The sequence below is a fragment of the Mirounga angustirostris genome, unplaced genomic scaffold (assembly GCF_029215605.1).
Source record: "Mirounga angustirostris isolate CCGP_5_RB_7025 unplaced genomic scaffold, mMirAng1.0.hap1 SCAF_13, whole genome shotgun sequence".
Lineage (NCBI taxonomy): Eukaryota > Metazoa > Chordata > Mammalia > Carnivora > Phocidae > Mirounga > Mirounga angustirostris.
Genome location: NW_026991721.1, coordinates 82,697,299 through 82,720,669, shown reverse-complemented (window position 1 = coordinate 82,720,669; position 23,371 = coordinate 82,697,299). Strand labels below are relative to the sequence as shown.

The 23,371-nt window shown below is 41.4% G+C and overlaps 1 protein-coding gene across 3 annotated transcripts in view; it reads left to right on the top strand.

Annotated features, from left to right (window-relative positions):
• Nucleotides 1-23,371, top strand: part of NTM (neurotrimin) — a 409,148-nt gene that overhangs the window by 364,398 nt on the left and 21,379 nt on the right. For all 3 annotated transcript variants that reach the window (XM_064577214.1, XM_045894684.3, XM_045894683.3), the window contains exon 4: nucleotides 22,626-22,760. In XM_064577214.1, the coding sequence (XP_064433284.1) occupies nucleotides 22,626-22,760 (135 nt within the window). The remainder of the gene's footprint in view (nucleotides 1-22,625; nucleotides 22,761-23,371) is intronic.

Sequence of the window (23,371 nt, the reverse complement as noted above, 5' to 3'; positions counted from 1 at the left end):
CTGCCAATAATGGTGGCCACAAATGAAACACTATGCTCTTGCCCAGCTCCCATGGCAAGCCCCTGTTCTGTCGTCACCCCATAGGCTCCATTTCCACCTCCTCCTCCCACTCCTTTTCTGGTACCTTCCTCCCTCTGGTCTCCCCACTCTCCCCTTCTCCATCCCTTTGGGGAAGCTTCTTTTATCCAGCATTGGGCCTGCGTGTCAGGCCCAGTGTGCATGTGACTGAGCAGAGGGCCCTTGAGCTGTGTATGTGTCAAGCTGTGAGTGTGTATGAGATTGAAGTTATGTGATTTCCGATGAATAAAAAAAAAATCTGGTCTATAAGAAAAAATAATACACTAAAAGGAATTGAGAAAGGGATTTGGGAGACTGAACAACCACTGGAGAATATGATTATGGGAAGTCAAGTGCAAATGAATTAAGGACTTAGATGCCGTGAATGTTTCCCAATATAGAACATCTGAAAAAATAGACTTAAAGGGAAATAAATGGCAAATGTGAGCATTCTACTAAATAGAAAAATAAGAAAATGTGCTAATATATGTGTACATGTGAGCATGCGTGTGAGTGTGTCCCAAATAGGCTTACAACTTTATTAGCTTACTCTCTGGGGTCTCTGTGCATGTCCAAAGAGAGTATATAGTGTATGGGAATAAAAGGAAAAACACAGTTTTCTGGGGATGTGCTGGGTGTATATATATCTATTTTGAAGAACGTTGAGGAATAATTAAGGTTAGTCATTCACTATACATTTATGTGGTTGACAGGGACGATGTATTTTATCCCTGGAGGCAAGACTGTTTAAAAGTGAAATTTTTGTTTTTTATATGCTTTGTGAAATATAGTCTCCTTTCTTGTCAAAAACCTTTAGCATTGTATGCTATACGCAGAGCCTAGAGTTAGTGTTTCCCTAGGAACTGAAGCAGACAGTTCTACCAAACAGTGTTGAGGAGAGACAGCCTGGACAGGACACAAAGCACAGAGCGGAGAACATGATTCTCAGTGGAATCAGGGACCACAAGCCACAGAAGCCAAAAGAGTTACAAGCTTCCCAAATATCCCCAAACTCTTTGAAGGAACATTGAGTTTCTCAGTGCACAGAAAATCCAGATTTACTTAAATTTAAAGGACAAGTAAATTTTAAGAGGCTGTAAAACTTGGGAACATCCAAGTTTCTGACATACGAAATACAACTTGTTTGGCACCTATATTGTACCAGGCACTGTATTAACTACTAAAGATAGCTACCTTTTTTTAAAGTATACGTTTCTATGAGAATATAGATTCATGTGTTCCCCACTGCTGGAACTGCACAGAACACACAAAGCCCCATCACCCCAAGACATTTATTATGCTGCCCTGTTGTAATCAAGCTCTTAGCCCTCTCTTAATCTATGTTGTTCAGATTGAATGACTTCTATTCATCTTCTTCAGGTTCATTAACTGCTTACTCTGTTATCTCTGTTCTGTTATTGAGCCCATCCAATGAATATCTAAAGTTCAGTTCCATTTTTGTTTTACTTGTTTCTTGTTTATGACTTCTACTTTTCTGCCTACAATTTTTATCTTCATATTCATTTCAAAAGTATCCACTTTTGGAACACCTGGGTGGCTCAGTTGGTTAAGCGACTGGCTCTTGATTTCGGCTCGGGTCATGATCTCATGGTCCTGGGATCTAGCCTCACGTGGGGTTCTGCACTCAGTGGATAGTCTCCCTGAGGATTCTCTCTCTCTCCCTCCCCCTCCTCTCCCCGTTTGCACATGCTCCCTCTCTAAAATAAATAAATGTATCTTATAAAAGGTGTTTACTTTTATTTCAGGGGTCCTAGTTACTAGCTGCTTGAAAGTCTTTGATATTTGCAACTTATAGATCTTCTGAGGGTTGGTTTCTATTGTCTTTTCCCTTGTAGTGTTGAACTTTTCTTTGTTCTTTGTATGATTAGTGGTTTTGGATCATATCCTTCACACTTGAATATTAGGTTAGTAGATTTTATATTAGGTTATCTAGATTTTATAAAAATTCCTTGAGAATATACTCAGAGATAGAATTGGCTGTTTTAACAGCCAATTAGTTCAGTTAGGTTTGTGCAACAAATACTGCTCCTCCTTTTGCTGTCTGTGATTCCAGTGCCAGTTCTACTCCAAAGTCTCCACAATGTTATTAAGATGTATCCTCCATTGGCTGACTAAGACTCTGCGTTAAATAAGACATCAGTTCTTAAAGCTTTTGTCATGCTGTTTGGGGTGATTTCAACACATGTTCAGAGATGAACCTGAGGTTTTACACACTGCTTTACGTGACCCCTTTCTTGAGCTCCCTTCTCTATGATTTCCTCCTCCTCTCTAGTGCCCATGGGTCCCCTTTTCCTGCCCTCTGCCTAGAAAACAAAAGTATTAAATTTCTCTTAATGTTTCTCATTTCCTGTGACTGAGTCAAACTCTGGGGCAAAACAGTGGAAGAGAAGAAAGAGAAGAGAAAATATATAATGGAAATTCCTTTACATCTTTCAGGACACAAGGGCCCTTTGCTTCAGTTCTTCAGGTCATAAAGAAGACTTTTTTTTTTTTTTTCTCACATTTATGTGGCCACTGTTGCTACTAACATTGCTGCTGCAGGACTGAGGCTTACCTCAGTCAAGAGCCAAGAAGGGAAACAAAAAAAAACAAAAACAAAAACAAAACAATGACCCTCACTCTCCCCATCTTGTGAATTTCCCCTTTCTCCATCCTCAGACCCGAAAGAGAGGGGTTATCTTGAAGCATTTTTCAGTTTGCACGTACCACACCATTTCAGAATTCTGGCTGTTCTAAGTTTACTCTGAGAAAGATAGGGAAACAAAGCACAACTGGAAACTTACCACTGTAGTGGTCTTTCCTCAAGTTTTCATTTCCTTCCCCAATATGCCCGCTATTATTTATGTTTCAGAGTAATCAGATCATTTTTAGATGTATTCTGTCTAGCTATAATGAGTAGAAAGAAGATCCTAGGTGTGCTTAGGGTAAAGTGTGCTTACTCCATCTTAACTGAAACTGCAGAAAATTAATAATAATTGACTAAAATCGGCCCAATTTTTTAAATTATGATCATGTATGTGTAATTTTTGGACAATGTCGGTGAACATACATCCCCCACTGTCCTGCCCTTGGTAAACCACTGATGTGGGAAAGATGGAAGCTGGAAGTAATAGAAAATGGGACTACAGGGTCAACTATGTGTGTCATGGGTTATTAAGTAATTTAATAAGGGCAGGTGTCTTCATTTGGGGGCCCTGAATATGCATTTGATTATAAAGTGGGTTACTTTAACAAACTCTGTCCATTCAATATAGACAGAAAATTAGTGTTGACTTAGTTAACTATGAATTTATTGACTGCAGGAAACATATCAGCTAATGCATTAATTCATTCCTTCATTCATTTAGTACCTATATACTGTGATAACTATATGCTACAGATACAGAACTAATATCTGCCCTTAATGGACTTTTAGTCTGAAGGCAGAAAAAGATAAATAACCAGACCATTTTAATATGATATAATAAGTGTTATTATAGAAAAAAGCACTGGGGACTCATGACATAGAGTGAAAAGAAGAACAAGGTGTTATTCTGGGGCACCAGAAAGGTTAAGGAAGGATTCTCATAAGAGATGAAATCTAAGTTGTGACCTGAAGGAAAAGGAAGAGACAGCCTGAGAGAGAGGGTGTTTCTAGGTACAAAATAGGAGATGACACTCTTTTGGAATTATAACCTTTTTTTCAGTGAGGCCTGAGCCAAGTACAGAAATATATTAAGGAAAAAGTGACAAAGAAATAAAGAGGGGCTAAATCATGATAGGACATGTGATAATTTATGTTGATTTAGGGTTGACTGGATCATATGTTACCTACCTAATAGTGTTATTGGAAAAGATTAAATAGATAATATTTTTTAAACATTTTTTTTTAAATTGGAAAGTCCAGAGGCTGTTTCAGTAGTCCCTGAGAGGTAAGGTGATATAGGTAAAAATAGAAAGAGGAAAAAAGACTCAAGGCATATTTTGGATGTAGAATCAGCAAGACTTAGTAATGGATTCAATATTGTCATCAGGGAGAGGTAAAGGCTGAGCATGACTCCCAGAATTTTCATCTGAGCAATTAGGTCAATAAAGGTGTCATTCATTAATAAGAGAAAAACTGAAAGGAGCAAAATTTGAAGGAGGAAACCAAGAATTCCATGCTGGACAAATTTGGATGTTTATGAGACTTCCAAGTGATTATTTTAGTTATGCATAAATGAGTTGTTTTAGGTATGCATAAATGAGTCCAGGGCTCGTGAAAGAGAAATTAAGGAGAGGTTTAAATGTGTGAGTTGTTGCCATATAACTGGAGGTTCAGAGCCACAGAACAGATGATGTTGCCTGAAAAATGGCTGTACAGTGAGAAAAGAAAGGAATGCCTAGGACCTGGCTCTGGAGAATCCCAAAACACAGAAGTTGGATAACACAGGGGAAGCCAGTGAAGGAGATTTAGAAAGGGTATACAGAGAGGGAGGATGAACAATTAGGAGAATATGGCGTCAGAGAAGCCATGAGTAGAAGGAGCTAGTTGTCGACCACGTAGATTGCTGCCTAGAAGCCTCTTAAGAAAACACTGTTGGTGGGAATGCAAGTTGGTACAGCCACTTTGGAAAACAGTGTGGAGGTTCCTCAAAAAGTTAAAAGTAGAGCTACCCTATGACCCAGCAATTGCACTACTGGGTATTTACCCCAAAGACACAGATGTAGTGAAAAGAAGGGCCATATGCACCCCAATGTTCATAGCAGCTATGTCCACAATATCCAAACTGTGGAAGAGCCGAGATGCCCTTCAACAGACGAATGGATAAAGAAGATGTGGTCCATATATACAATGGAATATTACTCAGCCATCAGAAAGGATGAATACCCAACTTTTGCATCAACATGGATGGGACTGGAGGAGATTATGCTAAGTGAAATAAGTCAAGCAGAGAAAGTCAATTATCATATGGTTTCACTTAGTTGTGGAACATAAGGAATAGCATGGAGGACATTAGGAGAAGGAAGGGAAAAATGGTGGGGGGGATTGGAGGGAAAGATGAACCATGAGAGACTATGGACTCTGAGAAACAAACAGGGTTTTAGAGGGGAGTGGGGAGGGGGGATTGGTTAGCCCGGTGATGGGTATTAAGGAGGGCAGGTACTGCATGGAGCACTGGGTGTTATATGAAAACAATGGATCGTGGATCACCACATCAAAAACCAATGATGCATTGTATGGTGACTAACATAACATAATAAAATTAAAAAAAAACAAAACACTAAAATTTGTGCAATAAATTTGGAAACTTGGCAGTTGTTTGGTGACCTTAGTATGATTAGGTTCAGTTAAGGGATGTGGACAGGAGCTCAATTGGATTGATTGAAGTATGAATCTGAGGTAAAGAATTCTAGATCACATATTTGGACAATAGTTTTAAGACGGTTGGCTATTGAGCGGGGCTGTGAAACATGGGGTCAGCAGTGAGGAGTGGTGTTAAGACAGACATTTAAAAGGTGAAAAAAAGTCTGGGTGGATTACAATTAGGAACTAAGACTGGGATAATAAACTGATTTCTTTCAGTTCAGCAAAGTCAATTGGTGTGACTGCCTGGAATGATGTCTTTAAAAATAATAAAAATGAAAAAAATCTCTGAGGCATAAATAAATAGAACAGATGGAGTGAAGTCCTCAAAAAAGTGAGAAGGGAAGAAATTATAGATCAAAAGGAGGAATTTTTTTTTTTTTTTGAGAGGAGACAGCTGTTCTGTTAGAGAGCAGGAGTAGAGGTGAAGAAGTTGAGGGTACTTTCCAGTGAGAGATTGCAATGATGGATCATTTTCCAAAACTCAGGAGACAATGAGATGACAGGCACAGATGTAGAGGTCTGTAGATTTGATCATGAGAAGAGGAGTGATGCTGTCTGATGGCTTCTGGGTCCCCCCTCATTAGCAGATCATCATCCAAAGACAGCATAGGTGGAGGGAGATGATGAGCAGGCTTTTGGAGAGGTGTTTGGAGAGAGCGAAGAAGGAAAATACACCTTGAGAGTGGGAGAATCTGGTTATCAGAGAAACATGGTAAAATTCCAGGGCAATGAAGTCAGGCTGCTATTTGTGTGATACTCCCAGAGCAGACATGGGGAAGACAGATATCTGGATCCATGTAGAGTGTGGCTTCCTCAGGTTAGTGTAACATACAGGGGGAGGTGAAATAGGGGTGGTTATTTTCCGCGAGAGTTTAAAGTGATGGGTCATGAAAACCTAAGTTTAATCAAAAGGGATGTCAAAGGAAAAAAATAGTAAAAAATGTTGTGTCAGTGGATTTGAGGCCTTCGTGAAGTAAAATCATTGTCCCATAAAATCACTGAGCTAATGTATTAGCAAAGATAGGAAGTCATGGACAGAGTGAGGTGCTCAGATTCATGACTTCAAAGGTGGTTCAGTTTCTTACAAGTTTTAGGTGTACGTGTGAAGTAGGTCACTGAAGTGAGCAGAGGAGAAAATCATTAGAGATAAGGGATCAAGATTGTGAGAATCAAGTGCTTGATAGATTATATTTCTGGACAACAAAGTCATTGAGAATGATGGGTAAGAGCTGGCATGGAGATGAAGACTCTAAGCCAGGAGCAAAGGTGTTCACTGAATGGGAAGGAGTGACCAGGAGATCAGGAGAACAGAAGTGTGGGGAGGCAGAGGAGTGTGCAATTAGGTACAGGTTTTAAAAAGATGGAGTCTAGAAATTTCACTAGAGAGCAAACATACCAACCCACAAGAGAATAAATCAGTAGCCTCCACTTGACAGGATAACTCTATAGTCAATCCATACTCTAGACTCAGTGACAGTGACGGGGAGGCATCTGTCCAAGAAGAGTGGGAGGGGATAAGGGAGTGACTGGTCATTAATAGAGGTGCAGAGAGCAGAATGGAAGAGTCTTGAAAGAAGAGGAAGAGTGTGGAGTTGAGCCAGATGAAAGGTCCTACGAAACAGTGTGGGACAAGACTGTGGGAAGTAGAAGGTGACTGGACAGATTCATACTTCTACATCAGAGGTCAGCAAACCACAGTCCACAGGCCAGATCCAACCAGCCACCTGGTTTTTTGCATGTCCCACAAGCTAAGAATGCCTTTTACATTTTTAAATAGTTGCATATTAATCAAAAGAAAAGTCATATTGCATGATAAATTAAGACAATATGAAGTGGAAATTTTGTTGTCCATAACTAAAGCTTCAATGGAAGGCAGCAACTCTCATTGACTTGTGTATACTGCGCGGCTGCTCATGCACTACAACAGCGGAGCTCAGTAGCTGCTACAGGGGCTGTATGGTCTACGAGGTCTAAAATATTTGCTATTTGATCTATATAGAAAAAGTGTGCTGACCCTCTTCCAGAGGATTGGGTAGGAGGGTATCTTGGAAAGAGTGGGTTATTCTAGCCAATGCCTGGTCTTTAAAGCATAGTAAGATGTTCCAGTGCTGTTCAGTCCAGCTGCTTCCACAGGCTTCATACAAAAGAGTCGTTGTATCTAACTACTTCCAGAGTGGTGACAGAGGCTTGAGCTTTGATGAGAACACAGTAGTCATGGGAGCGAGAATCTGATTTACCTAAGCAACTGGATAATAGCCTTTAACAAAACACTTGCATTCTGCTTGCTTCCTTTGTTGTTTGATGTGTAATTTTATCATCTGCTTATGCTCTGGCTGTCTCACACTCTCCTCCCCTCCTTTTCCCTCTCTGCCTCTCTACCTCTCTCTCTATCTTTCTCTCAACCCTACCTTCAGCAGCCACTGACTCTATGGCTGGCTTCATGAGCTCCTGTCCACATGCCCACTGCACCATGGAAGGTGCCAGTCAAGGCTTTGACGTGGCTGTGAGGCTCCTGAAGGAGAGAACTGGAACAGAAAGAAAAACTTATGGCCCATCAGTTCAGGTGGTTAGTTCTTTCAATTCAAGAACCAGTGGCATTTTGGTCAGTGATAAAGTAAAACGTTCCTTTATTCCATCTCTTGGAACTGTGGGGAAGGAAGAGAGTTGCTAAGTTTGAAGAAGACCAGAGGAGTGGGAGCTAATGTAGGTTGAGTAAAGCAGTTGAGGACAGATGGAGGTGAGAAGCTGTTGAGGACAGATGGAGGTGAGAAGCAGTTGAGGACAGATGGAGGTAAGTGGCAGGTCCAGCCCCTGGACCCTGAGAAGGAAGGAGGGCAGGGAAGTCACATGAGCACATGCGTGAGAACAGGGATTCGTTCAGTCGCCTTGGGCATTTTGGTTTCAGACTTCGTGAAGCAGGTGAGGGGGAGAGTCAGGCTGGTTCTGATGCTACAGAACGGCATTGCTCTATGAGGGGAAGTTCGGGATTTTCTCAACAGAAGCAGCCATTGCTTGAAACTACATACCCGAGTGCTAGCTTCCGTCCCAGACGTGGGGCTGCTTATTGTATGTATCGCTGGCTGGCGGTGCTGTTTCTACTGCAAAGGCTCCCCCTTCTCCTGTTGAGGTCCACTTTGTGTTGATGACAGCACTTTTTCTCCTGCCTGTCCCAGGAAGGTAAAGAGCCTAATCACACTGCCTGCAATCATTCCACCACTAATTACATATAGGCAGAGCTGAATCACCAAGCTGATTCCAGTTGGAAAGAATTCATCCAAATTGACGATGACATAAGAAAGCTCTCTGAGACACTTCTGATTAGGGCACGCTGGATCCTAACTCATTCAGAGGAAGCAGGGACATTAGTTACAAGAGCTTTTAACTAAGGATATTTGTGGAGATGGCCAAACCCAGCTCTTATTCACTCCAGCCCCAGCTTGATGAAGGCTTTTTTAGTTCCCCTGAGGAAATGGGGGGGGGGGGGGATTCTTTAACTTAAGGAGATTTGAGAGGTCCAGCCTTTATCAGGACGAAGAAAAATAAATCTTAAAAAATAGACCTTAAAAAATAGTTATTTTCGGGATGCCTGAGTGGCTCAGTCGGTTAAGCGTCTGCCTTTGGCTCAGGTCATGATCCCAGGGTCCTGGGACTGAGTCCCACATCGGGCTCCTTGCTCAGCAAGGAGCCTGCTTCTCCCTCTGCCTGCCTCTGTCTCTCTCTCTCTCTGATAAATAAATAAAATCTTTTTTTTTTTTTAAGATTTTATTTATTTATTTGACAGAGAGAGACACAGCGAGAGAGGGAACACAAGCAGGGGGAGTGGGAGAGGGAGAAGCAGGCCTCCCGCGGAGCAGGGAGCCCGATGTGGGGCTCGATCCCAGGACCCTGAGATCATGACCCGAGCTGAAGGCAGACGCTTAACGACTGAGCCACCCAGGCGCCCCTAAATAAATAAAATCTTAAAAAAAAAAAAAATATATATATATATATATATATATATATATAAAATAGTTATTTTCTCAAAAGTCATCAAAGAAGATTTTAAATAGTTCATTATGGGGGCACCTGGGTGGCTCAGTCTGTTAAGCGTTTGCCTTCAGCTCAGGTCATGATCCTAGGGTCTTGGGATCGAGCCCCATGTGGGGCTCTCTGCTCTGCGGGGAGCCTGCTTTTCCCTCTGCCTGTCCCTCCCCTTCTTGTGCACTTGCTCTCGTTCTCTCTCTGTGTCAAATAAATAAATAAATAAAATCTTTTAAAAAATAAATAGTTCATTATGATAGCCAGAACAGCCACCAATATTATAGTCAGTTGGTTCATTCATTCAGTCTCTGACCATATGATCATTTGGTGCCCTCTCTGTGTTAAACACTGCAATAGATATTAGAGATATAGAAACAAATAAGAGTTCCTTTTTTCCTGAGAATTTGAGTCCAGATGGGTAAACATATGTAAACACATAACAATGCAGTGTGATTAGTACAACACTCGAAACAAACCCAAAAAACAAGCTGGGTATAAAGGAAGCAAGGAACTTCGAATGTCAGGAAAGGGTTCCCAGAGGAATGATATGTAAGATGGTTTTGAAGGATGCACAGACATTTTAAAGTGGACAAAGGCGTATTAGATCCCAGGCAGAGAAGAAGGTATAAAGGAACAGATCAATAGCCTAGTGTTTTAGGAACTTTGCCAGTGTGTCCAGTGGATGTGGGGAGAAAGGAGTTGGTGAGAAAAAATCTGGAGGTATGGACAACAGCCAGCTGATAAGAAGCCTGTATATGCCACGTCAAGGAGGAATGTGGAGCAGTGAAAGGATTTAAGCTGGGGTGGCATTGATTTTTATTTTCGGCAATTTTTGGACAAAAATAAAAATAATGAGCTGGAAGCAGGGAGATCAGTAAAGAGGGTATTAACATCATCTGCAGTAGATAACGGACACCTGAATTAAGACAGTTAACAATGACAAGGAAAAGAAGGAAATAGATTTGAAACCTCTAAAGAAGGTAAAAACAACAGGATTTGTTGACTGAAGGTGAGGAGTGAGAGAAAGAGAAGAATCACATGTGACCCTCTTTTTTTTTTCTTTTTTTTTTTTTTAATCTTAGGAGAGTGGGAAGTTAGCTGTGCCAGCAACAGAGATGAGTGGATATGGGGTGAAAGCAGGTTTGAAGGGCAAGACCATGAACTCAGCCCATGGTGTCTGTGAGACTTACGGATGAGGCGTTCAGTGGGCCGAGAGCTCAGCAGAGCCTCCCGGGGTTGGCGATGTACATCTGGAAATTATGAGCATAGCTGGTAATCTAAAATGTAGGAGGGAGGTTTCAAAGTATAGGTTGGCCTGGGAGAGGGGACAGATGTAGCAGAGTGGCCCTGATTTATGGATTGAGTATCTTCTTTCCTATAGTTGGTTCTTTCTAACGTTATTGACCATCTTCCATGTGCCAATCCCCCTTCTGTACCTCTGCCCAAAGTCTCTTATATAATCCTCAGACCCAGCCAATGAGTAATAAGAAGTCTTCACATTTTAGTAATGAGGGAACTGGGGCTTGGTAATTTACTCAGTTAACTAATTGCCGAAAGAAATAACCATAATCAGTATTCTAAAACACCGTGTTTATTCCAGTAGATCATGGTTGTCTTGTTTACATACAGTGCATTTCATCCGGGACCCATGTGTGCATGCCTGTTTTTAGATGTTATTTGAAATGAAGAGAGGTAGAAGGAAATATGAGTAGTGTCACTAACGGAAGAGTAAGTCAACTCTTCTTTTCTTTTCTTCTCTTTTCTTTTACTTTCTTTTCCATACACTCTCTCTTTTCGTAGATTTTATGTGCTTGAAAATTCCACCCCTGTACAGTGGAATACTAAGAACAGACAGGTGGGCAAGGCCCGTGAAGCATTGCAGGCAGCATGATGTGGTAGCAAGTAGCTTTGGTGGTGGGTAGATTTTGAGAACTATTTGCAAAGATTATATATATACATATATACATGTGTATATTATATATAAAATACATATATGTAATATACACATATATGACATATAATATATATATGTATGTATTCGAAGGCTATAATCAAATATAGTAAATACAAAGGTTTTCAGCTACATCTCCCCTTCTCTCTGGGCCCATATCATCCTATACCAATAGGCTTCCTGCCATTCTATGGGTATTTCCATGTGATTTTCTCAAGGTATTCTCTTACACACGTTATTTTTTTTTAAAGATTTTATTTATTTATTGGACAGAGAGAGGGTTAGCGAGAGAGGGAACAGAAGCAGGGGGAGTGGGAGAGGGAGAAGCAGGCTTCCCGCTGGGCAGGGAGCCCGATGTGGGGCTCGATCCCAGGACCCTGGGATCATGACCTGAGCCGAAGGCAGACGCTTAACAGCTGAGCCACCCAGGCGCCCTTACACACGTTCTTTTACTCCATGCCAGTTGGAAATGCATGGATAGTATTTACATCTCTAGTATGGGTGGTACTTTGTAGTCTCCCATGATGATCTAATCTGAATATATATATTAGATTACCTTAACTATAGATATGACCCCACCCCACCTTTTCTGCTCCCTCCCTTCCCCCAAATGGTCATTGACTGCTTGATATAGTCACCCATAAATGGAATTCTTCAGGAAAGCCTTCATTCTGCTCTGCATCTGAGGATGCTGCATGTGAAGGGAAGGCCTTGTCCTTCCTCCCTCCATGTACAGTGGGCACCTGGTTAATCACCTCTGGTCATGGGGCTCTGTGGGAATGGGCAGACCCTGCACACTTTGTTCTTCTCACCCTAAATATTGGTAAGCATTCCCCTCTTTTAGTGAAAAAAAGAACTCTTCAGATCTGCATAACTATTCCTCAAAAGGATTATTTATAAGTTACTTCTCTCCCCATCCTCCACAAAATAGTTAATGAAATGTGCACAAGGCTGTGCTTTTTCTTCTAGAGTTATGTCTTTCCGATCATCAGTTACATTTTGAGGAGCTTTTCTGTTTTTTCTTTGTGGGGCTGGGGGTTGTAGAGATTTGATTCTGTATCATCATTGGAGGATGAACAAAAGAAACAAAGAAGTGTAGCTATTAATCTTTTTCAAAAAGGTATAGGATCCTTCATTAAGGAAAATATACACACATATGTGCATATGCATCATGTCATTTCTTAAGGTTCAAAACCTCCTGGGGTTAGAGTTCCATGGTTCTCAGATTAAGAACTCCTGTTCTTTTTTTTTTTTTTTTTAATTTTTTTTTAAGATTTTATTTATTTATTTGAGAGAGAGAATGAGAGACAGAGCACGAGAGGGAAGAGGATCAGAGGGAGAAGCAGACCCCCTGCTGAGCAGGGAGCCTGATGTGGGACCCGATCCTGGGACTCCAGGATCATGACCCGAGCAGAAGGCAGTCGCTTAACCAACTGAGCCACCCAGGTGCCCCAAAAACTCCTGTTCTTAATCTAGAAAATGTCTTCATGAGTAAATTACAGGCTGAGGGTAGAGAATGCTCTGCTTTTCCAAGGCAATTCAGAACCAGGTGATGAAGAGGACTCTGTAAGTGGACTTCTGACCTGAGGGTGTGCCTGCTGGTGTTAGGAGAGACTTAACACATTAGGAGCCTCTCAAGTAAAAATAATTTCCTTAAATTAACCTAAGCAGGAAATTTCAAACCAATTAAACCCTTCACATTTCTCAGCACTCAGTACTGACTTATATCTCTAGAGATTTAGAAAAAGAGAAAGCAAACAGCCAAGATCCTGAGGTAATACGACACTGCGGAGTTCTATATTTATCCCCTATCAATGTCTTTCAGATCAAGTTGGCTGAGTTTACAAATCAAAAGCTGATTTCTTTATTTATTTTTTATTTTTTTTTAGCAGCCATCAGCTGCACTGCTGCAAATACCCAGGTTCCAGACATCAAGCTGCAAACTCCAAACATCCAGCTGTGTGCTTTCTGACTCTGGTATCATCACCCATAAGAGAGGGTCTGCATGCATAACCGAGCTGACAGGCTTTGTCAAAAGGCACACCCAGGGCCCAGCCGGCTGCTGAAGCCGCATCTGCACAGAGAACTAGTGTCATGTCATTAGGGAAGGGGTAGGCCGCAGAGATACATAGGGCTTGGCCCTGTAGCGACCCAGGGCCCATTTTCATATAATTACATTTTGGGCTTTAGCTCCTCCTTAATACATCAGAATGATTATTCCCAGAAAGTTTCAAAACTGAAAAAGTTAAAGGAATTATTTTTTCCCTTCTATATATCTGTACAATTATAGATTACATTTTATACATGCATATTCACGCATATTCAAAGTATATATATACTGGGACGCTTCGGTGGCTCAGTCGGTTAAACGACTGCCTTCAGCTCAGGTCATGAAGTCAGAGTCCTGGGATGGAGCCCTGCATCGGGCTCTCTGCTCAGCGGGGGGCGTGCTTCTCCCTCTGCCTGCCGCTCCCCCTGCTTGTGCTCGCTCCCTCTCTTTCTCACTCTCTATGACAAATAAAATAAATAAAATCTTTAAAATATATATGTGTGTGTGTGTATATATATATATATATATATATATATATATATATATACTGAGTTTCCACTATCAAATGAGGTTTTGTTTGTTTCTTTGTTTTTTAGAGGAAGAGAGAGTGTGCATTCAGGGCAGGGAGGGACAGAGAGAGAATCTTAAGCAGGCTCCATGCCCAGTGTGGAGCCTGATGCAGGGCTCTATCTCATGACCCTGAGATCATGACCTGAACTGAAATCAAGAGTCAGAAGCTTAATCAATTGAGCCACCCAGACACCCCTCAACTGATTTCTTACTATATGCCAGGATCTATGCTAAGTGTCTCCCTATTATCTTGATAGATAGATAGATAGATAGATAGATAGATAGATGATAGATAGATAGATAATAGATAGATAAACAGACATGCAGTTTATAATTGGCATCAGTTTATGTAATATTTTAATTGAATCTCTGTCGCTTTATGATGGAATCAGGTTAATAGATTAATTTTTCAACTCTCAATTTGCATTTCAATCTTAAGCAGAGAAGATAACGAGTATAGACGCTGCCTGGGGGATGGTATCTTTTGTGTGTAGGACACGATACAAGAGATGCTGCGACCAGCTGATGTTGCTCTGAACAACCAATTTTTAGGTGTCTAACAGAAAGCTGAAGGAAATGATGAGATAAGTTCCCCAGGTAGAAGAAGAGGCCATGTGACATTGATACAGATCTGAGACTGGCAGGGAGGTAATGACATGGGGACATTGCCACGTGTTGTACACTCCACAGTCTCAGCTCCCAGTTCTCTAGCAAAAACACTACCATGTTTCAGGAGGAGCCCTCTTCCATAGTGGAAGCTGTTTAGAACAAGTCAGTCTGTCCCGTTTCCCACGGTGGTCCCTATGTTGCTACCAAGAGTAACTTTTTCAGTGAATGTTTGAGGCTGTACCTCAGGGCTAACCCAGGCATGTTGGGCCCTCTAGAACTTTTTTCCTGAAAGATATGTTATAAATTCGCTTATTCTTGGAGAGATCCTCAGACTCTCTTTTCGGTCAGCCATAGTCTTTGTATCCAAGGGAAAGGTCAAAGAGAAAGATAGATACAGATAGAGATAGAGATAGAGACAGAGATAGATATATACATATAGATAATATAAGAAGATTAGATATAATATAGACATGAAATTTTTCAGTTGGCATCTATAGATGATTATGTATCTATATCTGTGTCTCCTTTTATTCTTACTTGTGAAATTAGAGCCATTTCTCAAACCCTCAGCAGGTCTCACACAGGCTGTGCAGCCACACCAGCTTTCCTAGAAGAAATGATCCCAAGAATCTCTATCCCTTGTAAATCAAATCCTATTTTAAGTGAAGGGAGTAGAACTTTTTTGTTAAAGGATCTGTGGTGAATCCTTTGTAAAGTTTATTATTATTAAATTCCTACTAGAAAAGCAGAGATCTGATTATTCTTTCATCTCTACATTGAGGTTTTCTTGTATCGAGGATCTTGTATATTAAAATGTGCTCAAACGAAGTTGTGGTATCAGTGATAGCTACTAGCTACTGAGAACCTGCTCTGTTCTAAGTATTTTACACATATTTGCTTATTTAATATTCACAGTAACCCTTTAAGGTAGTATCATGTGCCCCGTTGTACAGAGGAGGAATCTGAAGCACCAAGAAGGGAACTATCAGCCAGAACGTTCTCCGGGGCTCACATGAGGGCCCAGGAATTGAGCCCTGCCCGAGGTGCAGTCAGGCCAATGGTGCTGATAACCATGATCAGCAATTCCGTACAACATCAGATCTTTAGGAACTATGCTGTGTGCATAAATCAATACCGTTACCATGTCTGGAAATGCATTGTAACACCGAGAGTCTCGCCCTGTTGCTGTTGATGTTGCTGTCTGGATTCTGTGTGCATCACACGTGTCTGCAGCCTGGTCCAGGGGCACAGGGACTGCACCTTGAAACCCCTAACACGTGCACCTCGAAACCATTCCCTCAGACTCCCAGGGATTGGTGCTGTGGGACAGTAACCACATCTCTGTCACGTTGTTCTTGTCCCCCCGACTTCCCAGCCTCTGAACAAAACCAAGTCTTTCTCCAACAAAATACAAAACTTCCCATGCTGGTCAACCCATAAGAAAGGCCCCGGGAGGACACCCACCAGCCAGTCCTGGAAATAGCTGTCCCCGATGCTCAGGCTGAGTTTAATAGGAACATCCTGATGGAAAAGGGGAGGGAAAGAAAGCAGTGGCGTGAGTACTAGTCTAGGACTAAACTAGTCACAGTATTTGAATCTAAATTAGAAAAAAAAAAAAATTCAACTCTCAAATTCTGGGATTTTGTGCTCTGCATTTTTTTTTTTTTCAGTTTCTGAGGTCCCATGATTTTTATCTCAGCTGGTATATATGCCATAAAAATATTAAGTAAAGAGACAGCTGTGTCCTCTCCTCTCCAAAAGCTACAGCTGTTCTCCTGACAAGCTTATTCTTGGGTACAATAAAAATGATAATTGTGGCTATTATTATTTTCAGTTATTAAGGTTTTTAACACCCAATCTATGAACTCAGAAACTTGGGGTTTTCTTTTCCAAGCGAGTATTACTTATGCGGGGCAGTTTTTGTCCTGTGATTGGTTATAAACTGCTGAGCTCAACCCTTTGGACAAGGTGAAACTCCCTTGGGGGTCGAGGGGCAGGTGTAATCCCATTTCCAACTTGCTTCCTTTCCCTGCTTGGGTTGTCAGATTCCACCTCATGAAATAGCTGTGCTCCTAAGAAGTTGGCTGTAAGACAAACCCTGTTAGATAAATCATACGTCCTCATTGATCTACATCTTTAAATTAAGAATGCACTCCTCTAAGGAAATAATTGGCCCCAAGACTAAATATAAATTATACTAAACACTCAATAAACCTTTTAAAATCACATATTTAGAGAAAGTCTGTTTTGTTAGAACACTAATAGTGATGATATTTTTTAAAGTTGGGAAATACAAATATTGTGCTAAAAACAATTACCAGAAGTGACACCGCCTTGGGAATAGAGCCACACGAAGATTAGGTGAGCTACACGGAGCTCCCCGCTTTTTTTTCCCTTTTAATTGAACTCAGCCTATAGTTCTACAGTCTATCATTTAATTAATATGAAGCTGACAAATTTTGGATTATGTAAACTACCTTCCTAGGTGCCTTGAGAGCCAGAGAGATCCAAGATTGGTCCCTGCCTCCAGAGTTTCATTTCCATTGGAAAATCAGACCAGTGCAAACAGCATAAAAGAACAGGCCACCAAAAAATGTTATTGTAGTTGCAGGGGCTGTGGGCCGGACATCAGGAGACCCCGAGGTGGTCCGTCACTAAGCAGATATGAACTCTCCTGCATTGCAGGTTCCCACATTAAGATACAAGGATGTAATGATATTGATATGTGGCAATTTCCTAGTAAAATGAAAACTCCTCATTCCTGAAGATTCTGACTTAATAGGTATGGGTGGGATCTAGAAATTTATATTTAAACAGCTATTCTAGGGAATTCTACTGAAGTCAGACTATGTCCTAATATAGCAACTATGGAGTTATATATAACCATTAATGTCTCTTTAAGCTCTCGCGTTTAATTCCCTTCTGGTATTAAAGCCTAGAAGGGCTCTGCGTGGAACAAGAGTGCAGGACAGCCACAGGCACTGACAAGAGGCAGAAGGGCGTCTGCGAGTTTCCTAAGGCCGCCATAACAAAGTAGCCCACACTAGAGGGCGTAAATAATGCCAGGTACGTTGTCTCTCAGTTCTGAAAGCTCGAAGTCCAAAATCCAGGTGTTCGCTGGTGCATGTGCTCTCGACGGCTGTAGGGGAGAATCTTCACTTTGCCTCCTCCAGCTTCTGTGGTTTGCCAGCAATCCCCGGCTCTCCTTGGCTTGTAGGGGCATCGCGGTGGTCCCATGGTGGCCTTCTCCTTGTGTGTCTTCACACGGTCTTCCCTCTGTGCCTGCCAGTGTCCAAATTCCTCCTTTTTATGGAGGAATTTTATGGAGGAATCACACTGGATTAAGGCCCACTCTAATGCCTCATTTTAATTTGATTACCTTTAAAAAGACTCTGTTTCCAAATAAGGTCACACTGTGCAGTGCGGAAAGTCAGGGCCTCAGCAGATCTTTTGGGGGACACAGTTCAACCCATATCCGGGAGTTTTCAGGGAAGAATTAGGATTTGAAAGCCAGGTGGTGTCGGCCTCGGTGACAGAAAGAACATAGCTCTCTGAGTGATAGATGCAATCTGTGCAAAAGGAATGATGATGTTTGTCCAGGGTGAAAAATAGCAGGGCCTGGCTCGAAAGCTGTGGCTGCAGTGGTAGGGACAACAGTGGTGACAGCGCTAACACCTGCAAAAATTTATCACGTGCCTTTCACTGTGCCACCCACATGGCCCGTGCACTCCATCCTCAAGGCACCGCTAGAGGTGGGTAGCATTATTCTAAGTGAGTTGTAGAGAGCAAGCAATGGTGGCGCAGAGGAATAACGTAAGTCAACTCCTCAGGAAGCTTCAAGTAGAGGATTGGGTTTGTCTGATGCCAAGCTTTTGCTTTTTCCCGGGATCACCTGTTGCCTTCCTCACGGCACAGGTGTGAGGTGAGCCGGCATGAGTAGATCGGGCTACTTGTTGAAGGGTCTCCGCAAGGCAGTGGGGTTTGTGTTTGATGTTGTAGAAAATAGGGAGCCATTTTTAGTGTCTGGAGAGGTGTGACATGATGGAGGGGGTATTTTAGGAAGATGAATGCATCATTTCCATCGAGGGATGTGTTTTCTTTGGAAAAGAAAGACTTACAAATGAGAAGCTATTGACCACGAAGGGTTTCTTTTCATAGGATTTTATCAGGTGATTTGCTCCTTTCCCCGCTGGTAGCTCTTAACCAAGAATTTCCTTTAGCACTTTAAATGCACTTTAAAGTATGCTCTGCTTATCTGTTTTTCCCCCAGTATTCTTTGTAAGTTCCTCATATGAGTGATAAAGCATTGATCATTTACAGCCAGAGCACAATTGCTGTTTCGAAGAAAACTCTCCTTGAATCATTAACTCTATAAATTCAATCATCACCTCTGCAAATTTCAGTTTAGGTTTTTTTGTTGCTGTTGTTCTTTAATTCTTCATTTGTTTTAAGCAGCAACTCTAGGAATTTCATTTCTGGTGGTTCAGAGTTTAATTTGTTATGTTACTGATCTTTTTCTCTCTGTTTTTGCTGCCCATGCTTCTCCTACAGAAAAAAAAAAAAAAACTATGTAAGGATAAAGGGGAAAATAATAACAATGAAACCTAAAATGTACAAAGCATTTTACCATACAAATTACTTTTCGTGTACCTTACCCAATTTAATCAGAAAGTAGACATATAACAATTGGTGAGCAGTAGAATCATTGTGGTTTTTCTATAATTTCTACATTTGGTCTGAAGAACATATGATAGTAAAATTAAGCCTCATTGCTTTTTGCAGGATGACTTAAGTGTAAATCCCTTCCCTCTGGTAATAGAAATCTGGATCAATGCAGAACATACGGCTTCTCCAAATCTTAAGCCATCCAACTTCCTTTCCTACATAAGATTGCCTGATACTCACGTACAAAATTACACATACACTAATACACCTATTGCCACTTGATGAATTCTTTTTTTTTTTTTTAAAGATTTTATTTATTTATTTGAGAGAGAGAGAATGAAAGAGAGCAAGCACATGAGAGGGGGGAGGGTCAGAGGGAGAAGCAGACTCCCTGCCAAGCAGGGAGCCCGATGCGGGACTCGATCCCGGGACTCCAAGATCACGACCCGAGCCGAAGGGAGTCGCTTAACCAACTGAGCCACCCAGGCACCCGCCACTTGATGAATTCTTGATTGTGATTACCCCAGGATTTATGTACTTGCTTTTGAGTCCTATAATCCCCCGGACTTGCTTCTCTTTTGGACGTCCATATAACAAGTTCATCCAGGCTGGGTCCTTGTAAGTCTTGCTGTGGTCACACAAGAACGTATTTGGATGGTGAAATTAAAGCAGATGCATGGCCTCTAGTTGGAGGCAAGGACAAGAGATGTAGAGACCCCTGTGTCCTTTAGTTTCCTTGCTTTGGTGGTACAGTACACAGCCTCCCAGGAGATGTGAGCTTCTACCAATCACTGCTCTGACACCGGAGCTCAGTCCAGAAACAGCTGTCCAGAGCTAATTTATTTCCTAATGCTACGGCACTGTTAATCTATAAATTACATTGGTAATTCGAGCTATTATTAATTTCAGATGGTGTAGGGCAAGTATAATTAAAATATGACACCAATTGCCACACATATGTACCAAGGACTACTATTTAAAATTAATGGGAATATTAAGTGTGACACTAGACTCCGAGATGCTTTGCACAGTAATTATAGCATTCTAGCTGGGAAAGATCTGACAAATGTAGGCTTGAGGTTTGTAAAAAATAAACAATGACAACATAGAAAGAATCACAACTTCTTCGTGTAAATCTTTCCTTCTTATTTCCTCCACTCTTCCTCAAATCACGGTTAGTACTTCTCCCCCTAAAGATGCTTACAAACAATAGCAAAAAAGCTACTGTTGTGTTGTTAATTAGAAGTTTCTTACCATTTGGGACTGTGAGGCTCTGTAGGTTAATGTTGAATTGTCCTCTCCATAGCCTGGACTTTTGGGCCCTGTTTTCTATGTGTTCCTGGTTCTTGTGAATTTTGGTTGCTTTCTTTTTTTTATTTTTTTTTTATTTTTATTTATTTTTTTATATATTTTTTTTAAGATTTTTTATTTATTTGAGAGAGAGAATGAGAGAGAGAGAGAGCATGAGAGGGGGGAGGGTCAGAGGGAGAAGCAGACTCCCCGCCGAGCAGGGAGCCCGATGCGGGACTCGATCCCGGGACTCCGGGATCATGACCTGAGCCGAAGGCAGACGCTTAACCGACTGAGCCACCCAGGCGCCCGGTTGCTTTCTGTAACAGATACAGGCTGTTCTTTCGCTCTCCTATAGGTAGTAAAGGCACGAGAGTGTCTACCCATATATAGTGTGGGTTCCATGTGGCAGGCAGAAGTGTGAGGAAATGCTCAGGTTGGGCTTGATGGTGGCACAGACTTCTCATGACCAAGGAGTGGTGGCAGTGGTGGGCAGGTTGTGGCCCTTCTTGACAAGATGGTCATTTTCTAATTGCTGTCATTGTTATGTCTATTGTTATCTTGACAAAGATGGTTACCTTAGGATAAATACAATGGTAACTTTACATACCATATCTATTGTTCCTTGTATTATATTAGTTTCTTACTGTTGTCATTTTCATGCTTTGGATCAGCAGATCCATGTGGCATTATGGGGAAGTCTTATCACCCGGAGAGAAATGTTCCTTTCTTTCCTTTACTTGTGTGGGCCACTCATGATAAAACAGTTTCACTCCACCTGAGTCTGTGCTTCCCAGCAGATTACAGACTTACTTTCTAAAGCAACAGGTGTGCTGCATGTGAGAGTTTTGATTGCTTTTGTGTGTGTATATATATATATATATATATATATATATATATATGTTTTCATTTGTTACCCCAAACAACCCTGTGAGGTTATAGGACTGTATGTACAACATGCCTGCAAAATGTCTCTTAGTTGCCAGGGACAGTCTCAACTTATGCTTATTGTCCCAGAGAAACTATTAATGGTCCCCCTTTTACTCTTAAAGTATCCCAGTTTACATGATAAAATATGTCATTATGCTAGCTATCTTTACTTAACAGAGAAGGCAGAATAATGCTGGGATGTAAACAGTTCCTTTTGTTCTCCGTTGCCTGTCCACAAGTAGGCTAAAGTTCAGGGTGACTAAGGGAGAAAACGGTGAAATCAGTCTTCTAGGCTTTAACCTTATGGTTTCCATAAGCCAGTGCTCATGGCTAGTGCTCAGGTAGGAAGCCAGTAGGTAGAGGGTTGTTATTATTCACAATTTTTCAACAGAGAAACTGCATCTCAGGGCGGCGACATGACAGGGTAAGGTTTGCTACCATGTCTTCTTGCTCTTCACTTTCTTCCGTATGTGTGGTTAAAGCGTGGTGTCCTTTTTGTTGGTTTATCTTCAGGATCTCTACACAAGAGCTCTAGCAGATCAAAGTTTAGAAAACTGATCTTTGCTTATTTTATTGATTGTCTAAATCTAAAAGCACGAGTTTGAATTTATTTTGTCAGTGTCTCCACTGCCTTTTGTGGCTCGTGTGTGTGTGTGTGTGTGTGTATGTAACTGCTAGTGTGGTATTTTTAATTGACCCATGGCCTGGGATGCGGTGATCAGCTCTAGACTTCAAGGTCCAGCCTCAGTGATACCTTGAAATCAGAAAGAGTTCATATTCACCTATAGTGCCTGATTTAGACCCCAGAGCCCCACTGCGTGGTAAGATTCGGGCAATGTAAATGTCAAAATTATTAATCACTTATGGAGGACCAGGAATTCTCCAGGCTCTGTGTTCAGTCTAGGTAGGAGCACAAACATCTCAACTGGTCCACTGGGGAACTAAAGGAAAGTTGACGATGGAAGCAGTAGAAGGGCGGGGAGTGGGGGAAGGAGAACAGGCATCGTTCTCGAGAACGGAAACTTGGAAATGGCACAATTCTCTGCAGACATAACCATTTTATGCTTTGTTCTCTAAGTTTATACCTTTGGCATTTTGTTTTGTTTTTTTTCTCACCACACCTTCTCCTGCAGCCGTGGGCTTTGTGAGTGAAGACGAATACCTGGAAATCCAGGGCATCACGCGGGAGCAGTCGGGGGACTACGAGTGCAGTGCCTCCAACGATGTGGCTGCACCAGTGGTCCGAAGAGTAAAGGTCACCGTGAACTGTAAGTGGTCTCAGGACCCCGACCCTGCACGTGCGTGAGGCAGGCTGCTGTCATGGCCACAACAAAGAACGTAACAATAAAAAAAAAAAAAATTAATCAAGTAAAAGAAAAAGAGAAACAATTCCAAATTCTAGTTTAAAAAAAAATGCAGCTGAAATTTAATATAATCCCAAACTTGACTTCTATTCCTAGAAGATCATTAAATGGCCTTCAATGCCTAATTTATAGAAATGCATCTTTGAATCCTAGTTTTTCCCATGCTTTGCTCATAATGTTTCCAAGCTCCTCCCTCTCTAGCCCAGTCACGTCCATAGTGGGGAGCAAAATACCTTGTGTGTAAAGGAAATTAATGATATATTTATGGAAATTTATGGTATACTTATGTGATCTCATACTTTTGTGATTACATGTTGATACACAAAGGACTCATTCATACTTTAAATATAAATAAACATACACATATTACAGGATGCATCTCAAAACCTGATTTTGACTAACAGAGGTACAGAATCCAAAAAGTTTGGAGTCCAATCTAGACCCCTCATTCTCTGTTATCAACCACCCAGATTCTCTCTGACATTGAACCTCCTCCACTTCCCCACCTGTCTTTC